At 41.8% G+C, this 20,463-nt stretch overlaps 1 protein-coding gene across 2 annotated transcripts; it reads left to right on the top strand.

The window, feature by feature from the left end:
- The first annotated feature begins 207 nt into the window (after positions 1-207).
- Positions 208-9,659, top strand: LOC136755386 (zinc finger protein 271). 2 transcript variants are annotated; one of them, XM_066711943.1, is made up of 2 exons: positions 208-848; positions 7,076-9,659. In XM_066711943.1, the coding sequence occupies exons 1-2, from the start codon at positions 473-475 to the stop codon at positions 8,704-8,706; spliced, it is 2,007 nt and encodes a 668-aa protein (XP_066568040.1). In that variant the 5' UTR covers positions 208-472; the 3' UTR covers positions 8,707-9,659. The 2 variants fall into 2 exon arrangements, with proteins under 2 accessions (XP_066568040.1, XP_066568046.1); XM_066711949.1 differs by lacking the exon at positions 7,076-9,659 and adding an exon at positions 2,310-2,984 and having other exon boundaries at positions 212-848.
- Positions 9,660-20,463: the final 10,804 nt, after the last annotated feature.

Genomic DNA, 20,463 nt, shown 5'->3' with positions numbered 1-20,463 from the left:
AGCCGTTTGGGAGCCGAACGAGCCGGAATGCCCATCGCTAATGGAAACGCTGCGGGCACAGTGTCGGCGTTACAACCCGGCCACACGGAGGTGCATCACATCACATCCCAAACAACTCCTGGCCTGTAACAACAAATATCCTGCAGAATATTAGGGAGAAAAGCGCCACCGAAATCAACGAAACCAGAAACTCCGTGCAATCCCACAATGCCCCGCGGAGTGACGCTGGTTTGGTTGGAAGAGGTTGTGCGGCTGAGAGACGGGGACGGGTCTTTCGCACAAAACAGACGACACTTGCGCGGGTTTACCGCAGCCTCTGCGCAGGCGTGTAGGCTCGGGTCGTGTGCGTGCTTTCGCAGGGTCTGCAGTGACGTGTCTGTGCGTGGAGCGGGTGATTGTGTAGCGTCACTGTAGTGTTTTAAGCGAGCAAACGTGTCCGTGTCTGCACACGCAGCGCAGGACGACCGGCTCCATGGACACGTTTAAAACGCAGCTGGCCGGTATCCTGGAGATCCTGGTCCGGGCGGCTGTGTGTGAGGTGTCCAGTCTGATGGAGCGCAGGGCGGGCGATTCGGTCATGGCGTTTCAGGACAAACTGGCCTCCCTGTCGGAGATCCTCGCCAGGGCAGCCGTGCGTGAGATCACACAGCTGACGGACGAAAGATTCGTCGAGTCCTGCCGGGGATTCTCCAGAGCCAAGAGCCGGGGCGCCCCGCCGGAGCCCAGCCTGCAGCGCCCGGACAATGGAGCCGCTTGTGCGGGACAGACGCCTTGTGTTCAGACCCGCTGTGTGGGAGTTCAGGTCTCTCTCGGCATCACGGGAGCACAATCGCAAGCAACCACGAAAGGTAAGATGATGATTTTAAATATATGCACATTACAGACAACTGTGTTGACCTTTTCGCTACTGATATCCCTGCAAAAAAGGTATATTCTGGATAAATCAACTTGTTATAAACCCAGTAGTTATTGGTGCACAACAGTAAATCGATCCGTGTTAGAACAACAAAGCCGAATGGTCGTTATTAAAATAATGGATGAGAATTGCTCAGTTTTCCCCCTCTTCGTTTTTTCGGGTATTACCTGTCGAAAACCGGGTTGTCCGCTTTGCATTTTGATGTAGAACTAAACTGATAACGTTTATCATATACATATGCTTTTGTCTAGTGGGTAAATATAGGTAATTTAACTGCAGCTGTGTTGGTGTTCTAAACTACGGATACACACATGTATCTTAGTATTGCATATCGTTACATATTTAAATCCCGGTTACCATATAGTACTATATCTGTTTAATAGGGGTCTATGAATTCAGTTTCATTGTTTCGGAATTTCCAGATTAATTTTTTCTGATTTTTTTTTTTTTTTTAACTCGTAAAAAAATCTTTGATCCACTGACTGTAAAGATTAATCTAGAAAACCATGAAAATATCAGTGCTTTCAGAAAACGATTGAACACATTAATAGAAACCAACAGAACATGTTTTGTAAATGGGATTGCATGAAAAACTTTTCACCTCTTATCCATCTTACAAGAGGCTTTTTTTGAATGTCTGAACAAGTTTGCCACTGAGAGTAATTTCTGTGTAGTACACAACATCGTCCTCTTGCAGTCAGTGCCTAAATATACTTTCATAAACATCGCCTACACTTGGTTCTTTTCTCTACTCCATGCAAAAGTAACTAAGTAAAAGATAAGAATGCTGGAATTCTGGAAGTCTGGAATGCTGCAGTTCTAATTTATTTATATATATATATATATATATGTTTGTTTTCTCTCTCTAAACTAAAAATGACCAAGACATATTCAAACGTATGTAAGTATTTATTGAAAATCTTGTGATATGAAATGTCACTGCATCTTTAATGTCCTTACACCAGGGCCCCTTCTTGTCATATGGGATGACATTGGAAAATGAAGCAGCTAATGTTTGCTGCCTTTTAGCAGTGGTTTTGGGAGGAGCTTGCATCTGTATCTTGCAGTGCCACACTTTGCAACTATTCCGTTACGTGTTTCTGTCCCTGGTCCAGCACCTGGGTTTGTTGTGCTGCCAATTTTATTTGCGATGAGAACATAGTTTACAAACGAGAGGAGGCCATTTGCCCATAGTGCTTGTTTGGTGTCCATTAATAATACATAATAAAGATATCCAAGGATCCTATCCAATCCATTTTTAAATGTTCCCAAATTTTCAGCTTCACCCGCATTGCTGGGTAGTTTGCTCCAGATTGTGACGCCACTTGTGAAGAAGTGTTTCCCGTTTTCCATCTTGAACACCTTGAAGCCCAATTTCCATTTGTGTCCCCAGGTCCGTGTCCCCCTGCTGATCTGGAAAAGTTCCTCTGGTTTGATGTGGTCGATGCCTTTCATGATTTTGAAGACTTGGATCGAGTCCCCACGTAGTCTCCTCTGTTCCAGGGTGAAAAGGTTCAGTTCCTCAGTCTCTCAGTAGGACATTCCCTTCAGACCTGGAATAAGTCTGGTTGCTCTCCTCTGAACTGCCTCTAGAGCAGCGATATCTTTCTTGAAGTGTGGAGCCCAGAACTGTCCACAGTATCCAGATGAGCTCTAACTAGTGCATTGTACAGTCTGAACATCACTGCCCTTGTTTTAAATTCTACACTTTTGACAATATACCCTAGCATTCTGTTTGCCTGTATTGCTTCCCCACATTATTTGGATGGAGAAAGATCTAGGAGTCTACGTGGACTCCACTCTCATGCATTACTACAAAAAAGTAGTAGATGAAGTATGTTTTCCAATTGCTATTGATTTGGATTGCTTACATTTGGTCAACTCTAATAATTGTTATGAATACATTTTAAAACTAAGACATGTTTTTACAAAATGTGATTTACTTTACTGTTTGTTACTCCATGTAAGTCCCTTTGAATAAAAGTGTCTCCTGAGTAACCTAACACACATTGATTCAGCTAGATGTAAAAGGCTTATTCATAATAAAGCTGCTTGTTTTTGTTTTTTATTTTATTAGATCTGACTTTTATTAGATCTGAAGTTACAAAGTATACATTTAGTTTTTGTATGCCCAGTACTATTATTATTGTTTAATATATCTACAGTGGCTCAAGAGCGTGTAGCAAACGCTTCAAGGACGATGTTTGCCTGTTATTTACTGTATTATTTTTTGGATTGGTCTGTAGTGACAGGTGTTACATGCATGTTCTGTACATCAAATAAGGGCATTCAATTCCCATACAGTACAGGTGAGAGGCAGCCATCTTGTTGTGTTCCTAGTTTCAGACAGTTCTAGCATTCCTGATTTGTTTTAACTGCTTTAATTGAAGTTAATCTTGTCTGTAGTTTGCCTTAATTGAAGTCAATTCAGTACAGCTGCCGAGTTGGTGAAAGTAAATGGGTTGAACGAAAGGTGATTTAGTCGAGGACTAGCAAGAATTCTGTTCCAGGTGGAGCCAGTTAGGTGTGAATTGGTGGCTTGTAGACAAAAGGGTACTTAAAGCTTCTGTTCAGAGAGCTGTGCTGTTTCTTGGTCAAGCAGTTAACCAGGGGACAGAAACCAAGAGCCCAAAAAATATAATTTAAAATAAACTTGCCAAAATTAGAAGCATGTGGCCATTACAGTGTCATGTTTGCAGAATCATTGCCTTCCTGGATGAACTCATCCAAGAAGATTACATGTCTTGCATAACCTCTGCCCTTCACGAATTAAGAGTTAGGAAAGAAACTAAAGAGCAGAACCTCCACAGTAGTTTTCTCCAAAATACTTCCTGTACCATGTGCATGGCCTGGGAGACAGGCAGAGATTAGAAAGTTTAACACGTGGTTGAAATCTTGGTGTAGGGAAGAGGGCTTTAGATTTAGGGAGCATTGGTCTGTCTTCTGGGATAGATGTAGACCATCTGGTGTGTACAGGTCCCATCTAAACAGAAGGGGGGCTAATGCATTGGGAGAGTGTATGAGCAGAGTAATTGAGAATCTTTTAAACTAGGGACCAGGGGGGCAGGGAGCTCTCGCAATGGGAGATGTTCCACTAAAGAAAGAAAACAAAGGGAAACTGCTAGTAGGAAAGTCCTGATATGTCTGTACTGCCAGTCCAGGAGTATAAGGAACAAGATGTTAGACCTAGAAGCCACAGTGCTGGCGTGTGACTATGATGTTGTAGGCGTGACTGAAACATGGCTTACAGAAAATGATGGGAATGAATACAAGTGGAAAGGATACACACGGTTTGAACGAGATCCGGAGGATTAGTGGTAGGAGTGTGCTACAGACTACCCAACTCAGATATTCAGAAAGATGTTGCATTGTACCGTGTAATCAGAACTGCATATAGCAAGGATGTGGCTGTTATAATGGGGGATTTCAAATTCCCAAACATGGACTGTGCAAGCCCAGTTGGCACTACAAAAGCAGAAATAGAAATGGTTGAGATGGTAAATGACTCGCTGCTTTCTAACTCAATTTGTCAGAGAACCAAGCAGAGGGAGAGAGAGAGCGAGCATGCATTGATTTGATATTTTTAAATTACCAAGATGGTCAAATGGTTTAATAGAGGTATACAAAAAAATATCGAGAGAAAATGTTGTATAGCGCATACAAAAGGGATAGAGGCGAAAAAAAATACATAGAATATGTTGAACTGCAAAGAGATCTTAAGGGATCAGGGAAACCGAAGAAACATAGCTCTTGGAGCTAAAACTAATACAAAGAGCTTTTTTCAATACTACAACAGCAAGAAGTCAAAAAGAAGGAAGTGAAAAGGATAAAGGGCAACAATGGAAGTATCTTGGTAAATGAACAAGATGTGGCAAAAGTTCTAAATGAGTATTACATAGAGGTTTTTACAGAAGAAAAAACTGAGAACATGCCACAGGTTAACAACCAGTCCAGTCAAACCCTAAGAGAGATCAGGATAAATGAGGATGAGGTACTAAAGGGACCAGCAGAATTAAAAACAAACGCATCAGATTGTATATTTCCAACAGTACTTTAAAGGAATGAGGGAAATTTATAGGCCGCTATCTCAAATATTCCAAATGACACTTAGAACGGGATGTGCCAACTGACTGGAAGATGGCAAATATCATACCAATCCACAAGAAAGGGGACAAAACTGAGCCAGGAAATTACAGACCAATCAGTGTCACCTACATCACCTGTAAAATGTTGGAAAAAACAATTAGACAGAAAATAGAGGAGCATCTTAATGAAAACCATATTCTAGGAAATGGTCAACATGGATTTAGACAAGGCAGATCAAGTGTTACTAGTTTAAGTTTTTTGATTTTGCAACTGCAGCTGTAGATCATGTGAAAGCGTATGATATGATATACTTAGATTTTCAAAAAGCTTTTGATAAGGTTCCATCCAAAGACTGATCCTCAAATTGGAAGCTGTAGGCATTCAGGGTAATGTAAGTAGATGGATTATGAACTGGTTGATGTATAGGGAACGGAGGGTGCCAATAAGAGGAGTTGCTTCTAACTGGAGTTAAGGTGTTCGTGGAGTTCCACAGGGATCAGTACTAGGGCCTTTTAGGGTCAAATTTTCAGATGATACTGAAATGGGTGGCTCGGCAGCACAGGTTATTCAAAGGGATTTGGATAATATTCAGTTGTGCGCCGACACCTGGCAGATGAAATTCAGTGTGGACAAGTGCAAGGTATTACATGCAGGTAACAAAAATGTCCACTATAATTACACTATAGACTGTACAATGCACTAATTAGATCTCATCTGGAATACTGTGTACAGTTCTGGGCTCCACACTTCAAGAAAGATATTGCTGCTCTAGAGGCAGTTCAGAGGAGAGCAACCAGACTTATTCCAGGTCTGAAGGGAATGTCCTACTGAGAAACTGAGGGGACTGAACCTTTTCACCCTGGAACAGAGGAGACTACGTGGGGACTTGATCCAAGTCTTCAAAATCATGAAGAACATCGACCACATCAAACCAGAGGAGTTTTTCCAGATCAGCAGGGACACAAATGGAAATTGGGCTTCAAGGCATTCAAGACGGAAAACAGGAGACCCTTCTTCACACAGAACAAACTACCCAGCAATGTGGTTGAAGCTGAAAATTTGGGAACATTTAAAAATGGACTGGATAGTATCCTTGGACCACTTAGTTATTAATGGACACTAAATGACCATCATGGGTCAAATGGCCTCCTCTCATTTGTAAACTTATGTTCTTATACGAAAAGAACGCAGCAGTATATTATAAATCTATTTAATAATGCCTTGTAACTATTGACTGTTACAACAAGCCAGATTTAAACAAGTTATGGAAGGATGTGTTAAATTGGTTTGGGGAAATAAAAATAGTCTGTGTGTGTGTGTATATATATATTATGCTTGAGTGTTATTAGCCATCTGCACTCTTTTCATTGATCGAAAACCTAGCCCTCTTAAACTGCAGCCACTGTCGTCCTCTTTCACTGCAACAATTTAAAAAACTTGTTAGGCTATAATAACTGTTCTTAATATAGATTCCTATTTAATCTAGATCTGTATGCTAGCATAATATAAGACTTGTCAAGTTATGGTATAGTTTCGCGATTCAGGCATTTTTCATATTGTGCAAAAACATACATTCAAATGAATTCAATTAATCACACAGCCCTTCATATATCATGGAATATTTTGTGTCAAACTGAAAACAAACAAAAAAAAATCTAAGTTTTCCTTGGCAACTGGATGTCTAGGAACCTTCGTAGCCGCAAGCAAAGTGTGGCACAGATGGCAGCCTTTTTCACAGTTAAAATGTGCTTGTATGATGGCTGAGAGGTGCACAAATAGTTTTTTCATGCTTTCCCATGATGTGTGTATTAAAGCCTCTTATCATACAAATCCTTTTCTATTTCAATGTAATTATACAAATCTATACATGTATAATGTGCTTGTTTAAAAGCTTTACTGGGAATGTCCTCTGGTGCCTAATTAATCTTATTTCCCTCTGAAATCCGTGATTCTGTCTGTTCCAGGCTCCACTCCACCGAGGTCCACAGAGTTGAGCCTTGTGCTGTGCTGCTCGCTGAACTACGTACATCTGTGCATCTGCTAGCAATTGTTTTCGTCTTTTCTGTCCCCCAGGTGCTGTACAAATTGGTGCTCTCCATAACTGTGTGGAAGGAAGTGTTACTGCGCGGCAGCGCTCTGACAATGGCTGTGGCCCCAGGCTGAGGCAGGACGTGCATCCCACAGCTACAGCAGGTGAAGAGGAGCTCACTGAACAGCATGACACTATAGAGACCGTGAAGGACCTCTGTGAATTGGAGCCTATCCACATGGAAGAGCCATCAAATGAGCATGTAATGCAAAGGCTTAATCCAACTACATCTGACCACTGTTCAAAAAAGCTAACTAATCTGCATGTAGGCAATCCTGCAGAAAGTCTTCCTGTTGTGACAGCGGTGGGCAGCAATACAGATCTGATAGAACTGGATGCTGGTAATCCTACAGCACAGGATGCTAGCCTCCAGTTGATTTACGCTGAGGAGCAGCACTCGGATCTACCACCTGCTTGTACTAAACTAGATGTTTGTAATGAAAGGAAGGGAGCTACAGAATCTGCCCGTATTAATATGGGGGATGCTGTTTTGGAATCTAACCACGGTAAGGAAAAGAATGATGTCCACCCTACTACAAGTAAGGATTCAAGAGAGGAGCGAGATCAATTCAGGCTGGAACCATATGAAAGGGATTTTAGAGTCTGGGAACAAGAGCCAGGACAAAAGATTACTCTTTCAGATCCTGTAAAGTCTCTGAGGTCTTGCTCGGTAAGAGTGGAAAGACTGGTATTAGAGCAGAGATGCATCTCCAGTGTATGTAGCCCACCAATTGTGAGTGAAAGACCTTCAGATATTACAAACTCTAAAAACACAGTGCATTGCACACAGTGCGGAAAAAACTTCAATTCAAATCAGGGGCTTAAAATACACCAGCGTTTACACACAGGGGAGAAACCATACAGTTGTGTTCAGTGTGGGAAGGCTTTTAGTTGGTATACTAGCTTTAAAAATCACCAGCAATGTCACAATGTAGTAAAACAGTATAGCTGTGCCCACTGTGGGGACACATTCCAAAATACAAGGAGTCTCAATTTACACCAGAAAACCCATACAAGAACTAGTGTGTCTCAGTGTGGGAAAGGTTTGAGTGACTCGGGTAGTCTTGACATCCACTTGAAAATTCCCATGGAAAAGAAGACTCATTGCTGCTCTTGGTGTGGGAAAATATTCTCAACTTCAGAAAAACTGCACAGGCACCTGCAGATTCACACTGTCTGTAAAATGTACAACTGTACTCAGTGTGGCAAGGTTTTCACATCATTATTTTGGTTTAAATTGCACCAGAAAATTCATGAAGGAATGAAACTGCAGTCTTGCAGGCAATGCGGAAAGTCTTTCATAACGGCAGAAAAACTAAAAACTCACCAGCACCTACACCTTGGAGAGAAACCGGGCTGCTGTACTCAACCAAAGAGATTCGCACAGTCTGGGAGCCTTAAGCGCTGTCAAACGAGAGAAACCGGTGGCAAACGTTACGGTTGTAGTCACTGTGGGAAGGACTTCAGTCGTCAAGACACTCTTACCTTGCATCACAAGAAGCACACCGGACAGAAACTGCCCGGTTGCACAGTGTGTGACAAGAGTTTTGTTAAATTAGGGAGCCTGAAATCACATCTGAGTGTTCATTCGAAGGAGAAACGAGACTCCCCTTAAGCCACACCAGAGAATTCACACAGGAGAGGTAGTGTTCACCTGTAGTGTGTGGAAAAAGATTCAGTCAGTTGTGGGGTCTTCAGATGCATCTGAAACTGCGCACAGGGGAGAGACCTTACAGCTGTGGCAGGGGGTTCATTACCTCCAGTCACTTGAAAATACACTACTGAAGTCACATGGGTGAGAGACCAATGCAGCCACTGTGGGAAAAGATGTTCATCTTTAAGTTACATGAAGGTCCACTAGCAGATTCACAGGAGAAGGTCTGTTTGTGTGATTGTGAGGCTGTTAATTAAGGCTGTTAATTAATTCAAACAGTTCTAGTCACCCTGGCAAACACCGATAACTGTGAGCATGACTTGGACAATGCTGATGGAAATGGACCCTTATTTTTGAATATTGCTTGTGTGATTTACATAGTGTCATCTGGAGAGAAGACCTTTTAGAATCTGCAAATAGTATGTCCTGTATACATACAGTTTTGGGAGGGTTGCTCTGAAATTATATTCCACTACAGAATATAAGTGTACTTTTTGAAATCTGTAACATCTTCCAATACATCACTCCAAATCAGTAATGTTACATATATGCTATAGTTGTTGTACAATCTAGTTTTATATAAAATATTAATTGAATATGATTTCTGTTGTGAGTTCATTCCTTTTAATGTATAACCATGGAAGCTTTGAGATTCATTAAAAAGTCAAGCAGTCTTCCTTTTATCAGAATGGCTGTGACCCTCTGAGGACGAAGTGGATGAAGCTGCCCAAAATTGGGGCATGTATTACAAAGTAATTTATGGGAAAATGATTTGAGATTGAGACGTGTTTTTTTTTTTTAGCCATGTAGCTGAGATTGGGCTGAAAAGAACCATATGCGGTTTGTATACTTCAAATGCCAATGCAGGACATGGGGTTGGAATTGCCCAATAAAGAGGATGCTACTGTATGTGTCATGAGCCATCATGATCTGCTTTTCTTTGACCAATCGCAAACTGCGAGGTAAAAACTATGTAGCCAATCCCAAGGACCCTCTGTGAGTCTGTTTTCTTCAGATACAAGTGCAGGGATCAGATTACGCACAGCCCAGAGCGCATAGGAGAGATCACAGAGAGAAAGAGAGGAAAAGATACACATTTTCTGTATATTAGCAATAGCTTTGTATTATTATTATTATTGTATACTTTACAAATGACAAGAAAAACTACTGTGTCAGTAGCTTTGAACGTGATGAGTTGTTAGTTGCAGAAAGTTTTCTCACTGATGATGAAGTGCTTTACTAGGATGGAGAGGACCCATTTGAGGACTGGTATGTAATGTCCCCCCCAAAAAAGTATTATGAAATAATGGAATACAAATGTGATGTGTATAGTTCTTGTGTATATTTTTATATGCCCCTAGCTGATGTATGTGAATGCTATATATGTATGATTTATTACATACAAATACATGTATTGAATGTTTGAGTCAGAGTATAGAGAGACTGAGAAAACTTGAATGTTTGTTCTAGTGGAGTAGCCTCCCACACACACTGGGAGATTTGTGCAGGGGGATGTTTTTTTTTCTCACTTGAAATTTGAGCTACTGAAAGCAGCTAGCAGTTTAATTGTCTAATTGCTCTGTCCTTTTACATTTCTGTCATTAATGATGATAGTGATGGCCCTACATCTGCACACCCATCCACAGCAACACCTCAGCTTCCACTGAGGAGAGGAAGGCCTTCACGTACCAGGGCCCGCAGACATTCCACAGGAAGCAGGCAGAGTGCCACACTGAGCCATTCAAGATCACGCTCCCCACACCACACCACACCACACCTGGCCAACACTGGAAAATGGAAGTGATCCAGATTTACCCCTGCCAGGCCCCTGGGGGTGCAACTTGACAAGACAAAGGTTCATAGTCCACTGGATTTGTTCCAACTGTTTTTCAGCACCAGTGTAGTCAGAACCTGGTCTAACAACACTAATAAGCAAGCAGCAAAGAGAATAGCCCAAGGACTGAAATACAAATGCACTGATGTCACTCTACCAGAATTTCAAAAATACACGTCACTGGTTATCTTCATGGGTCTTCTGAAGATAGGGTCAGTAAATTCCTATTGGAGACAAAAAAAAAACATTTTCTCTGTACAATTTCCAAGTAATGTCAATGTACAACTGGTGCTTCATCTCATCAAACCTGCACATGAATGATCTGGCCGAGGACGGAAAAAAGGGCCCAACAGAACATGACCCACTGTTCCGGCTAAAACATCTGATGACTGAAATCCAGGCATCATGTAAATCATTTTATCAGCCATGGAAAAATCTGGCAATTGATGAAAGGATGGTGGCAACCAAGGCAAAAACAGGGATGACCCAATACATAAAAGACAAACCAACAAAGTGGGGTTTCAAACTCTTTATCTTGGCAGACTCCTACAATGGCTACACGTCAAACTTCACTGTGTACACAGGGCGGGCCAAATTCCTCACTGGCTTTGGACTTTCTTATGATGCTGTAGTGGGATTCCTGGACAAACCATTTTTGGGAATTGGGTATCATATATACTGTGATAACTTCAGACATCTGTCATCTCATCACTTTGGAGCCTGGGGTACTTACCAAAATAGGAGGAAGGAAACGCCCAAGTCCAAGGTGAATGCCCTGACTGCCAAGTCACAAAGCGGCTCAATTAGGTGGATTTGAGATGGTGACCTGCTGTTTGTGAAGTGGAGGGACACGAGTCAATTCACCTCCATTTGCGATGGATTTTCTTGAGAGATTCGCTGATTGTGCGAGGCATTAAAATACGTTTTTCCGACTCAAAACAAGCATCGAAAATGCGTATAAGCAGTGCTGAGGTACCTCCCCTTTAAGAAACGCGTATGTTTTTTTTTTTTTGTGACGCCCGAGAGGGGGGCCGCATCCCGTGCCCTGTTACCCGAGTCCTGTCCCTCATTGGCCAGCGGGTCTGTCACTCATACAGGGCGGGGCTGTAGCTTTCCAATGACACAGACACGCCCATATCCGAGCAGCTGGGCTGCGCTGTGTGTGTGTGCGTGTGTGTGTGTGTGTGTGTGTGTGCGTGCGTGTGTGCGTGTGTGCGTGCGCGTGCGCGTGTGCGCGTGTGCGTGTGTGCGTGTGTGCGTGTGTGCGTGTGCGCGTGTGCGCGTGTGCGTGTGTGCGTGTGTGCGTGTGTGCGTGTGCGCGTGTGCGTGTGCGCGTGTGTGCGTGCGTGTGTGTGTGCGTGTGCGCGTGTGTGTGTGTGTGTGTGTGTGCGTGAGGCACAGGGCGCACATGGGGGACACAGGGCGCTTACAGAATAGACGCGATACATAAAGAAAAACAAATTGAAAAATGGAAGCGGACACAAAAAATAAAACGCCTCACCCTTCAAAAACAAATCATAGATGCTGAGTCTGTTGACAGCTCTATGAAAGCCACTGACAATGTGCTCTATGCAAGAATAAAACGCCATGGCGGCGTGGTGGCTGGGATGAGTTACTGCATCAACACAGACAGGAGCTGTTGTAAAGAATAGCCTGTGTCTATGTAATGACTAAAGTAACAATATTCAAAAGCCAGATGTTTGGAATTCTGTTTCCCTGTTTAGCATTCTTCTTTACTTGTATATAGTTATTCCGGTTGTTGTAATTCCTGTTCTGGAGGTCAGATTTGAGTAGTTCTTTCTACAGTTCATAAGGTCATAAGACTTTGAAGTTTCACTGTCCAGTGTCAAAAGTCTACCTGGAGCACTAAAAAAAAGTGTTATATTTACAATAAATTTGTTTTTTTCTTATAAGCGCTTTTGTTTTTCTTCACTTTTTTGATTTCTGTATTAACTCTGGTGGGGCAAACACAATTATTTATGTTATTTTCTGAATTTCCTGAGTGTTTCCATATCAGATTCTTGCCTCTAGCCCTTGTAGTTACAGAGTTATAAGTAAAAATATGACTACAGTAAAATCAGGCAAAAATGGGGGGGCCTCAGAGGGTTAAAATAAATAAGTTGTATTGAAAGTCACTTCGAGTGAATAACTGTATTAGTCAAGACAGATATGAGCTGCATTGAGTCTGATGCTGAATGTTATGCATCTATAGAGTTTAAAACTTGTATTGGCACACCAGTTCGTCTCCTATGCAATGGTGAATGCAAGCATTACTTAATAAATAGACAATGCAGTCAGGCAGTGAGCAGAGATGGATAGTACTGTGCAGGATTCTGGAAAGGCTTGACTACACTAGTACTACAGGAGAAGCATGGAAGACTTAGTGGTATAAGTTGGGTACAGGGATGAGCATAGGGCAGGATATTATCTACATTCCCACACCTGCAACATGCAAGCATTAAATAACAATGCAAATATCTGTAAAATACATTACAGTCTAAAATGCATGCAAAGTAATGTAGATAAGAATGCACATATCATATGTCATGAGAACAAATCATAAAAAACACCACTTTTGATCATTGGTAGACCAATTTAAATTGCTAATCAAGCAACTCGTGTTGCTAAGCAAAATTATATTTGATTAGCATAACTGCTATGCAAATTTGAGACAACAAAATGTACGCTGGTGTACAGAACAAAAGACAAAGCACCTAACACACAGAATTTATGGAGGAGCTGACTGCTCAACTTGCTGGGGTGACTGGATGACAGGCACACCAACCATACACCTGTGCCCATTGCCCCTGTGGACCCAGAAACCCCTCAACACAGGCCTGCTGATGTGAGGAAGTACTGTGAGCACTGCAAGGCAAGCAAAACAAGTGTGGGGTATGCCAGGTACCCCTCTTGAACTTAGAGAGGGCTTGGTTTGCTCAGTGGCATGTCTGAGGAACTTGCATATCGACTAAAAACACCAAGCACTGTTTGCACGTAAGGTGCATTATTTCATTGTTATGTGTATACTTTATTGAAAGACAATGCGTATTTGTATGCTCAAGGGTTTGGAGAACTTGTTCTAAGTGTTAAAACTGTTGACTGTGTGTGGTGTGCAATCACTAATAAACAAAAAAATCATGTTTTGTTTCTGAGTTCTTTTTATTTTATTACACATTTTCCACTCAAATACTACATTATAAGTACATTCTACATGCATATAACTTGTAGCTGAGGTTCTTCTGAAAAAAATAGATGTATAACACTTTGTGGTTTATAAGCTAATGCATATTGTTATCAGCTAGAATGTAAAAGTGGTAAAAACTGGAAAAATTGGCTCAGTCCTCAGAGGGTTAAACTTTTCACTATGACTCCAGTGAGAAGATGTAATATGACAATACCACCCAGCAGGGCCAGACTTACCATTGGGCTTGACTGGGCTCCAGCCCATGGGCCCTGCCTAGTACGGGGCCCAACCTGCTTACTTTAGTTTGTTTTGTTCAGTTATATGCCGGTTATTTTATTTTTCATTTAAAGTTTGTTGATTGGTCTAGCATAGCTAGACCTGCCCTGTGTACAGAATGATGTCATTTAATTAACTAAATTACATGTCAGTCATCTTTATGTTTGCTGATTGGTTATTGGTGGTTACAATGTGTCGCCCAAGTGCCCCCCCCCCCCAATAAAAAAACTTGAGTTTTTCATGATTCAATGATTCACTCATCTCATGACTCATTACTTGATGCCACCTACTGGCGGTTTTAGTTTCATATTTAAAAGTATAATTTCATTTTGTCAATCATTTATATCAAAATTGTATATTTAAAACATTACATTTCTTATTATTCTGACTGAATTTCACATAAAAGCTGATACACATACATTTAATACGTTTATTTAATACATTAATGCACTTAAAGCAACTTTAATAAAACTGCCAAAATCAACATGACACCTTATTGTCTTTATAGAGTAGAACACCAAAAAATAATAGAACTCAAAAGTTTTTTTGTTTCTTTTTAAGCAACATCCGTCATCAGTAGATGTTAACCTGTCCACTGGTGTGTTGTTACATTGCTTGTTTACATGTACTGAACAAAAACACTAGAAACACCTTTACATCAGAAACATTGGCAATGCTATTACAAATACTCAAACATCTTAGAATGGCCTCTTTCTGGATTTTGACCATGCAAACTTGCATATGATGTCTTCAAAATCTAAGCCCCTAACCAGCTCAGATTCAATGGCAAGCAGGGAAAGTGCAAAGCCGATTCTGTGCCATTGTTTTCCTAAGTTCATTTTTCACTCGTTTCAGAGTAGAAAAAGACCTCTCTCCTTCATGGTTAGTGATTGGCAAGGTTAGAAATAGTTTCAGTGCAACATAAACATTAGGAAATGTTGTCTTAAGTCCATTACGATCAACAATTTGCAGCAGCTCTGCAGGTGAGGTCTTATCTTTGCTAAAATGTCTGAACTGAATGAGTTCATCAGCCAAGGCTTTATCCAGGTCTTCTGGATATGTGGAGGAGAGTTTATGAGCTCTTGTGCACAAATCACTTTCTGTACAGTCCTTGCAGAACAGAACACCAAAAAGATCATAGACCTCGATGTATGCATCAATCCGTTTGGATAGGCATGATCTGAGCCTGACCATGATGACATAATATGCCTCGACCTTAAATCTCTCACTCCCATTAGTAAATGTAACTTCACTGTCATCAGAGGACTCATCCGCAAATAGCTTTCTCTTTCTTAAGCGCCGAATGTCATATTGATAATACTGTGTAACACTGATAGTGCGAGCGGATTCTTCTACCTCAGCAAACTGCTCTCGAAGTGTGCCAACATAAGAATTTAATGACCGTAAAAGGCCAACAGCAGTTGCTAAGTCCATGTCGCGTTTTTGCAGATTAACACTTGTTGCCTTAAATCTGCTTAGCACCCTGTTCCACAATATAGTCATTAGCACTGTTTCCAGCTTATTCAGTTTACCAACGAGTGCAGCAGCTTCATGTCTTGTGTCTGCTTTCTCATCACAATCTTTGGCAATTTTTGCAAGTGCATCTCTAATTGCATTGTAGTTGTCATGGAGAGCCTTGGTGGAGTCTGCCCTACAGCTCCATCTTGTGCCACACAGAGATTTGAGGGTCAAACTAATGTGAGTGTGACTGTCATGAAATATCTTATTCCAGCGTTGAGTGGATGCGCTGCAGAAGGTATGAAGTGATTGTAATAGGTCAAAAAAGGATGTGACCTCCTCACAGCTGTCATCTATGCTGTTGATACCAACAAGATTCAAAGAATGACCGGCACAGGGCATGTAGTGAATTAAAGGGTTTTGCATTTTCAAGTGCGCTTGAAGTCCGTTATATTTACCAGACATATTGCTAGCATCATCATAGCTTTGCCCACGGCAATTTGACAAATCCAAACCCAGGTCTCGAACCATTTTTGATACACATTCTGCCAGACTTGCACCTGTGTGGCTATGCAGGGGCTCAAATCCAAGGAATCGCTCAACTACTTTGCCCTCAGCACTGACGAATCTAAAAATAAATGTCAGCTGGTCTACATGCGATAGATCTGGTGTTGAATCTACTATTACAGATACATATTTGGCCTGTTGGATTTCAGCTGCAATGATGTTCTTAGTTTTATTGCCCATTAATGAGATAAACTCTTCACATATTCCAGAGGACAAGTAAGAGGGCTTACCTTTACCCTTCTGTCCATGCTTCTTGATGTGTTCTTGTAAAAAAGGGTAAAACTCAGCTATCAGTTCAAGCAAACCCAGGTAATTCCCATTGTGTGGGGATCCCAGTATTTCGTCATGCCCTCGGAATGGAAGCCCCCTCACTCCTAAAAACTTGATAACAGCTACTACACGCCTAAAGACCTCCTTCCAAATATTTTGTTCCGCCTCTATCTGCCGGCAAAGCGAAGCATCCACTGTAGATAGATGTTTCGATCTGTTTAATAAAGAAAGCATGTGGTGTCAGTGATCAGTGCTCTTTTCGTGGTCGGATATCCTCTCGGAATGTTTCCAGTCACAGAAGCCGTTCATGATTGCATGACTTTGGGATGACAAAAGTTTGCATGCATAGCAATAAACTAATCCAGTTGACGGGGAGTAAAGTAACCATTGCCTAGGCACAATTTCGTTGTTTTGGAGACGCGAATGTAATAAATCGTTCGTTAGAGAACGTGTTCTTCCCCCGATTCCACAGTCTCGTACAGATGCTGGATATTTGGCAGCCCGGTTCTGATAGGCTGCAGGCCCACGTTGTATAGCCTCTTCCCTCACCTGCTCTGTAATGGGCCCCCATAAAGCCGGGTCAGCAGGAATAATGTACTGATACTCGCCGTCATACTCCACCTGGGTGGAGCTCGAGTCTAGCCATTGGTTTACTGGCACTGTCTCCTCTGGTTGCACTGCTGATTCTCTGCTCAGAGGCGTCATCATCACTGTTGTTACTTGATTGTTTAGCAGAGCTAATATTTGTGCCATCGTTAGTGCTGCTAGCGATTTTGATTTCAGTGCATCCCCCTGGCTGCTCGTGCTCGGCCTCGGTGTTAGAACGAGTAAAGAAACTACATATTTGAAGAATTTTTTGTAAATTTGCTAACTGTATTCTTTCTTGATCTTTTTTTATTTTTCGTTTGGCACTGCCACTTAGTTTCTTATCCATTACCTAACTGCATGTTTTGGCACCCTGCCCAAGATTCAAATTTTCGTGCAGTCGCGCTGTAACATGTCACGCGCAGCACGCTCACTCGTGATTCAAGTCTTAAAGAAATAATGCTTACGTAAATGTACAGAATTTGAATTTTGTATTGGTGATTAAGTTGGTGCCCAATTGTCCATATGGTTAATCCACCTATGATAGGCCTACAACTTCTACAGACTCTTTTGCCACCGATCCCACTCAGTGGGGTGACATTGATGAGAGTGTGCGTGCGGAAAGGTCTGGAGTCCTGCCAAAATAAGGATGCGAATGTCAAAGCCTCTGAACGCCACTACAATCTTCAGAAGAGATTTAAAATACAAGCATTTGAATGGTGAGTACTTGCCCAGAGAATGGTTGTTATACTCACCTTCCACCAGTTGTGTATTTTGTTTTGCTTGCTGCCTTTTTGGTGAGGATGACGGTCAATCCCTTTTTGAGTCTGGCTATAATGACTGGAAACATGCTACCAGATGCTTTGCTGAGCACGAGAATAGTGACAGTCATAGAAAAGTATAGAAAAATGTTTAATTACATCAACAGAGCAGCGGCTGATGGAGTTATAGACTCTCAACCAGCTTGAGTCGCAATGCAATTATTGGAGTGAAGTTGTGAAGAGTGGTTGCAGTTGTAAAATTTCTGTCAGAGCTGGGATTGGCTTTCCGAGGCTCTAGTGAAATATTTGGTAGAGCAGACAATGGGAATTACATGGGCATCCTGGAACTGATCAGTGAATTCGAGGCCAAGGCTACTTCAGGGGGTCCATAGACCAAGACAGACCAAAAAACTCTAACCTGGCATCTAAGCATGAATGAATCCTATGATTGCTGATTAGAGGTAGAAGTGATAATTCACTTAACCCGGAGTTCTTCAATGTGGCAGATAGTGTGGTCCAAAAGGGTTACTTCACTAGAACTCTTCAACCTCGGAAACAGCTCATTTTCTCTCTCTCTCTCTCTCTCTCTCTCTCTCTCTCTCTCTCACAAGAGACTTGGGTCACTCTGTTTTCATGCATATACACTCACCTAAAGGATTATTAGGAACACCTGTTCAATTTCTCATTAATGCAATTATCTAACCAACCAATCACATGGCAGTTGCTTCAATGCATTTAGGGGTGTGGTCCTGGTCAAGACAATCTCCTGAACTCCAAACTGAATGTCTGAATGGGAAAGAAAGGTGATTTAAGCAATTTTGAGCGTGGCATGGTTGTTGGTGCCAGACGGGCCGGTCTGAGTATTTCACAATCTGCTCAGTTACTGGGATTTTCACGCACAACCATTTCTAGGGTTTACAAAGAATGGTGTGAAAAGGGAAAAACATCCAGTATGCGGCAGTCCTGTGGGCGAAAATGCCTTGTTGATGCTAGAGGTCAGAGGAGAATGGGCCGACTGATTCAAGCTGATAGAAGAGCAACTTTGACTGAAATAACCACTCGTTACAACCGAGGTATGCAGCAAAGCATTTGTGAAGCCACAACACGTACAACCTTGAGGCGGATGGGCTACAACAGCAGAAGACCCCACCGGGTACCACTCATCTCCACTACAAATTAGGAAAAAGAGGCTACAATTTGCACAAGCTCACCAAAATTGGACAGTTGAAGACTGGAAAAATGTTGCCTGGTCTGATGAGTCTCGATTTCTGTTGAGACATTCAGATGGTAGAGTCAGAATTTGGCGTAAACAGAATGAGAACATGGATCCATCATGCCTTGTTACCACTGTGCAGGCTGGTGGTGGTGGTGTAATGGTGTGGGGGATGTTTTCTTGGCACACTTTAGGCCCCTTAGTGCCAATTGGGCATCGTTTAAATGCCACGGCCTACCTGAGCATTGTTTCTGACCATGTCCATCCCTTTATGACCACCATGTACCCATCCTCTGATAGCTACTTCAAGCAGGATAATGCACCATGTCACAAAGGTTGAATCATTTCAAATTGGTTTCTTGAACATGACAATGAGTTCACTGTACTAAACTGGCCCCCACAGTCACCAGATCTCAACCCAATAGAGCATCTTTGGGATGTGGTGGAACGGGAGCTTCGTGCCCTGGATGTGCATCCCACAAATCTCCATCAACTGCAAGATGCTATCCTATCAATATGGGCCAACATTTCTAAAGAATGCTTTCAGCACCTTGTTGAATCAATGCCACGTAGAATTAAGGCAGTTCTGAAGGTGAAAGGGGGTCAAACACAGTATTAGTATGGTGTTCCTAATAATCCTTTAGGTGAGTGTATAATCTGGGTCTATAAGTGTTGAACATCCAAAATATTTTCAGAAAATAAAGCTCATGCACCAAAGAGATAAGATAGCATTTGTGTGTTACATGAATTGCATAGTTTATCTAATAGTCTAATATCTCTACCTTTCTTTTCATGTTTAATTGACCCTATGCAAAAATAAGACATCTACATGGTTACATCTAAACATCCAATTACCCACATTTTAGTCCAATCTCAATTTTAATTAATCCTAAATTACTAGTTAGATCATGGCTAGCCCTAGTCTGAAGTAAGTAACTTATGTCTCGGTTCCACTGGCTTAAGTGTCCGTGGCGACGCGTTGCATTGTAGCGAGTCCGTCCCTCTGATGGAGGAGCAGCGGCTGTGGGTTTGGTTTGTGTTTGTGTTAAAAACAGAGACACAGCCTGACGAGGAGAGGACTTTGTGTCTGTTTTATTCTTTCTGCTTTACATGATTGTAAACGGCGTAATAAATACACGTTTCTGTTAAGTGATATTAGGAAGAGCTAAACGTGTATAGACAACATTATATTCAGACAAGCATTACATTACCGTAGGAAAACGTTTCCATGTGCAACAATGCAAATAAATATTTGCTATTGTAATGGACCTTTGAACTCTTTAAGTGCTTGATTTAATAATTGGGACAGCTGGACATAATTACTGATGTGCACTTTAAAAGGGTGGGCAATCGTGAAGACGAGAGGACCGCGGCGCTCACTTCGAGACACTAACAAAGGGCAGATGCGAGGGAAGCCTATCTAAAAGGTTTTATCTTCTTAATTGTTTATTTTAAAGCTCCGTCGAGTGATAGACAGGTGTCGAGCTGTGCGCCGATCAGGAAGGAGCAGACACATCCAGATTGTGGTGGGGTTTGTTTCTTTTATATTGATTTCTTGTGGCTTCATTTG

The sequence above is a fragment of the Amia ocellicauda genome, chromosome 1 (assembly GCF_036373705.1).
Source record: "Amia ocellicauda isolate fAmiCal2 chromosome 1, fAmiCal2.hap1, whole genome shotgun sequence".
NCBI lineage: Eukaryota > Metazoa > Chordata > Actinopteri > Amiiformes > Amiidae > Amia > Amia ocellicauda.
Note: the sequence above shows the minus strand (reverse complement) of the source record. Positions and strands in the feature narration are given on the sequence as shown.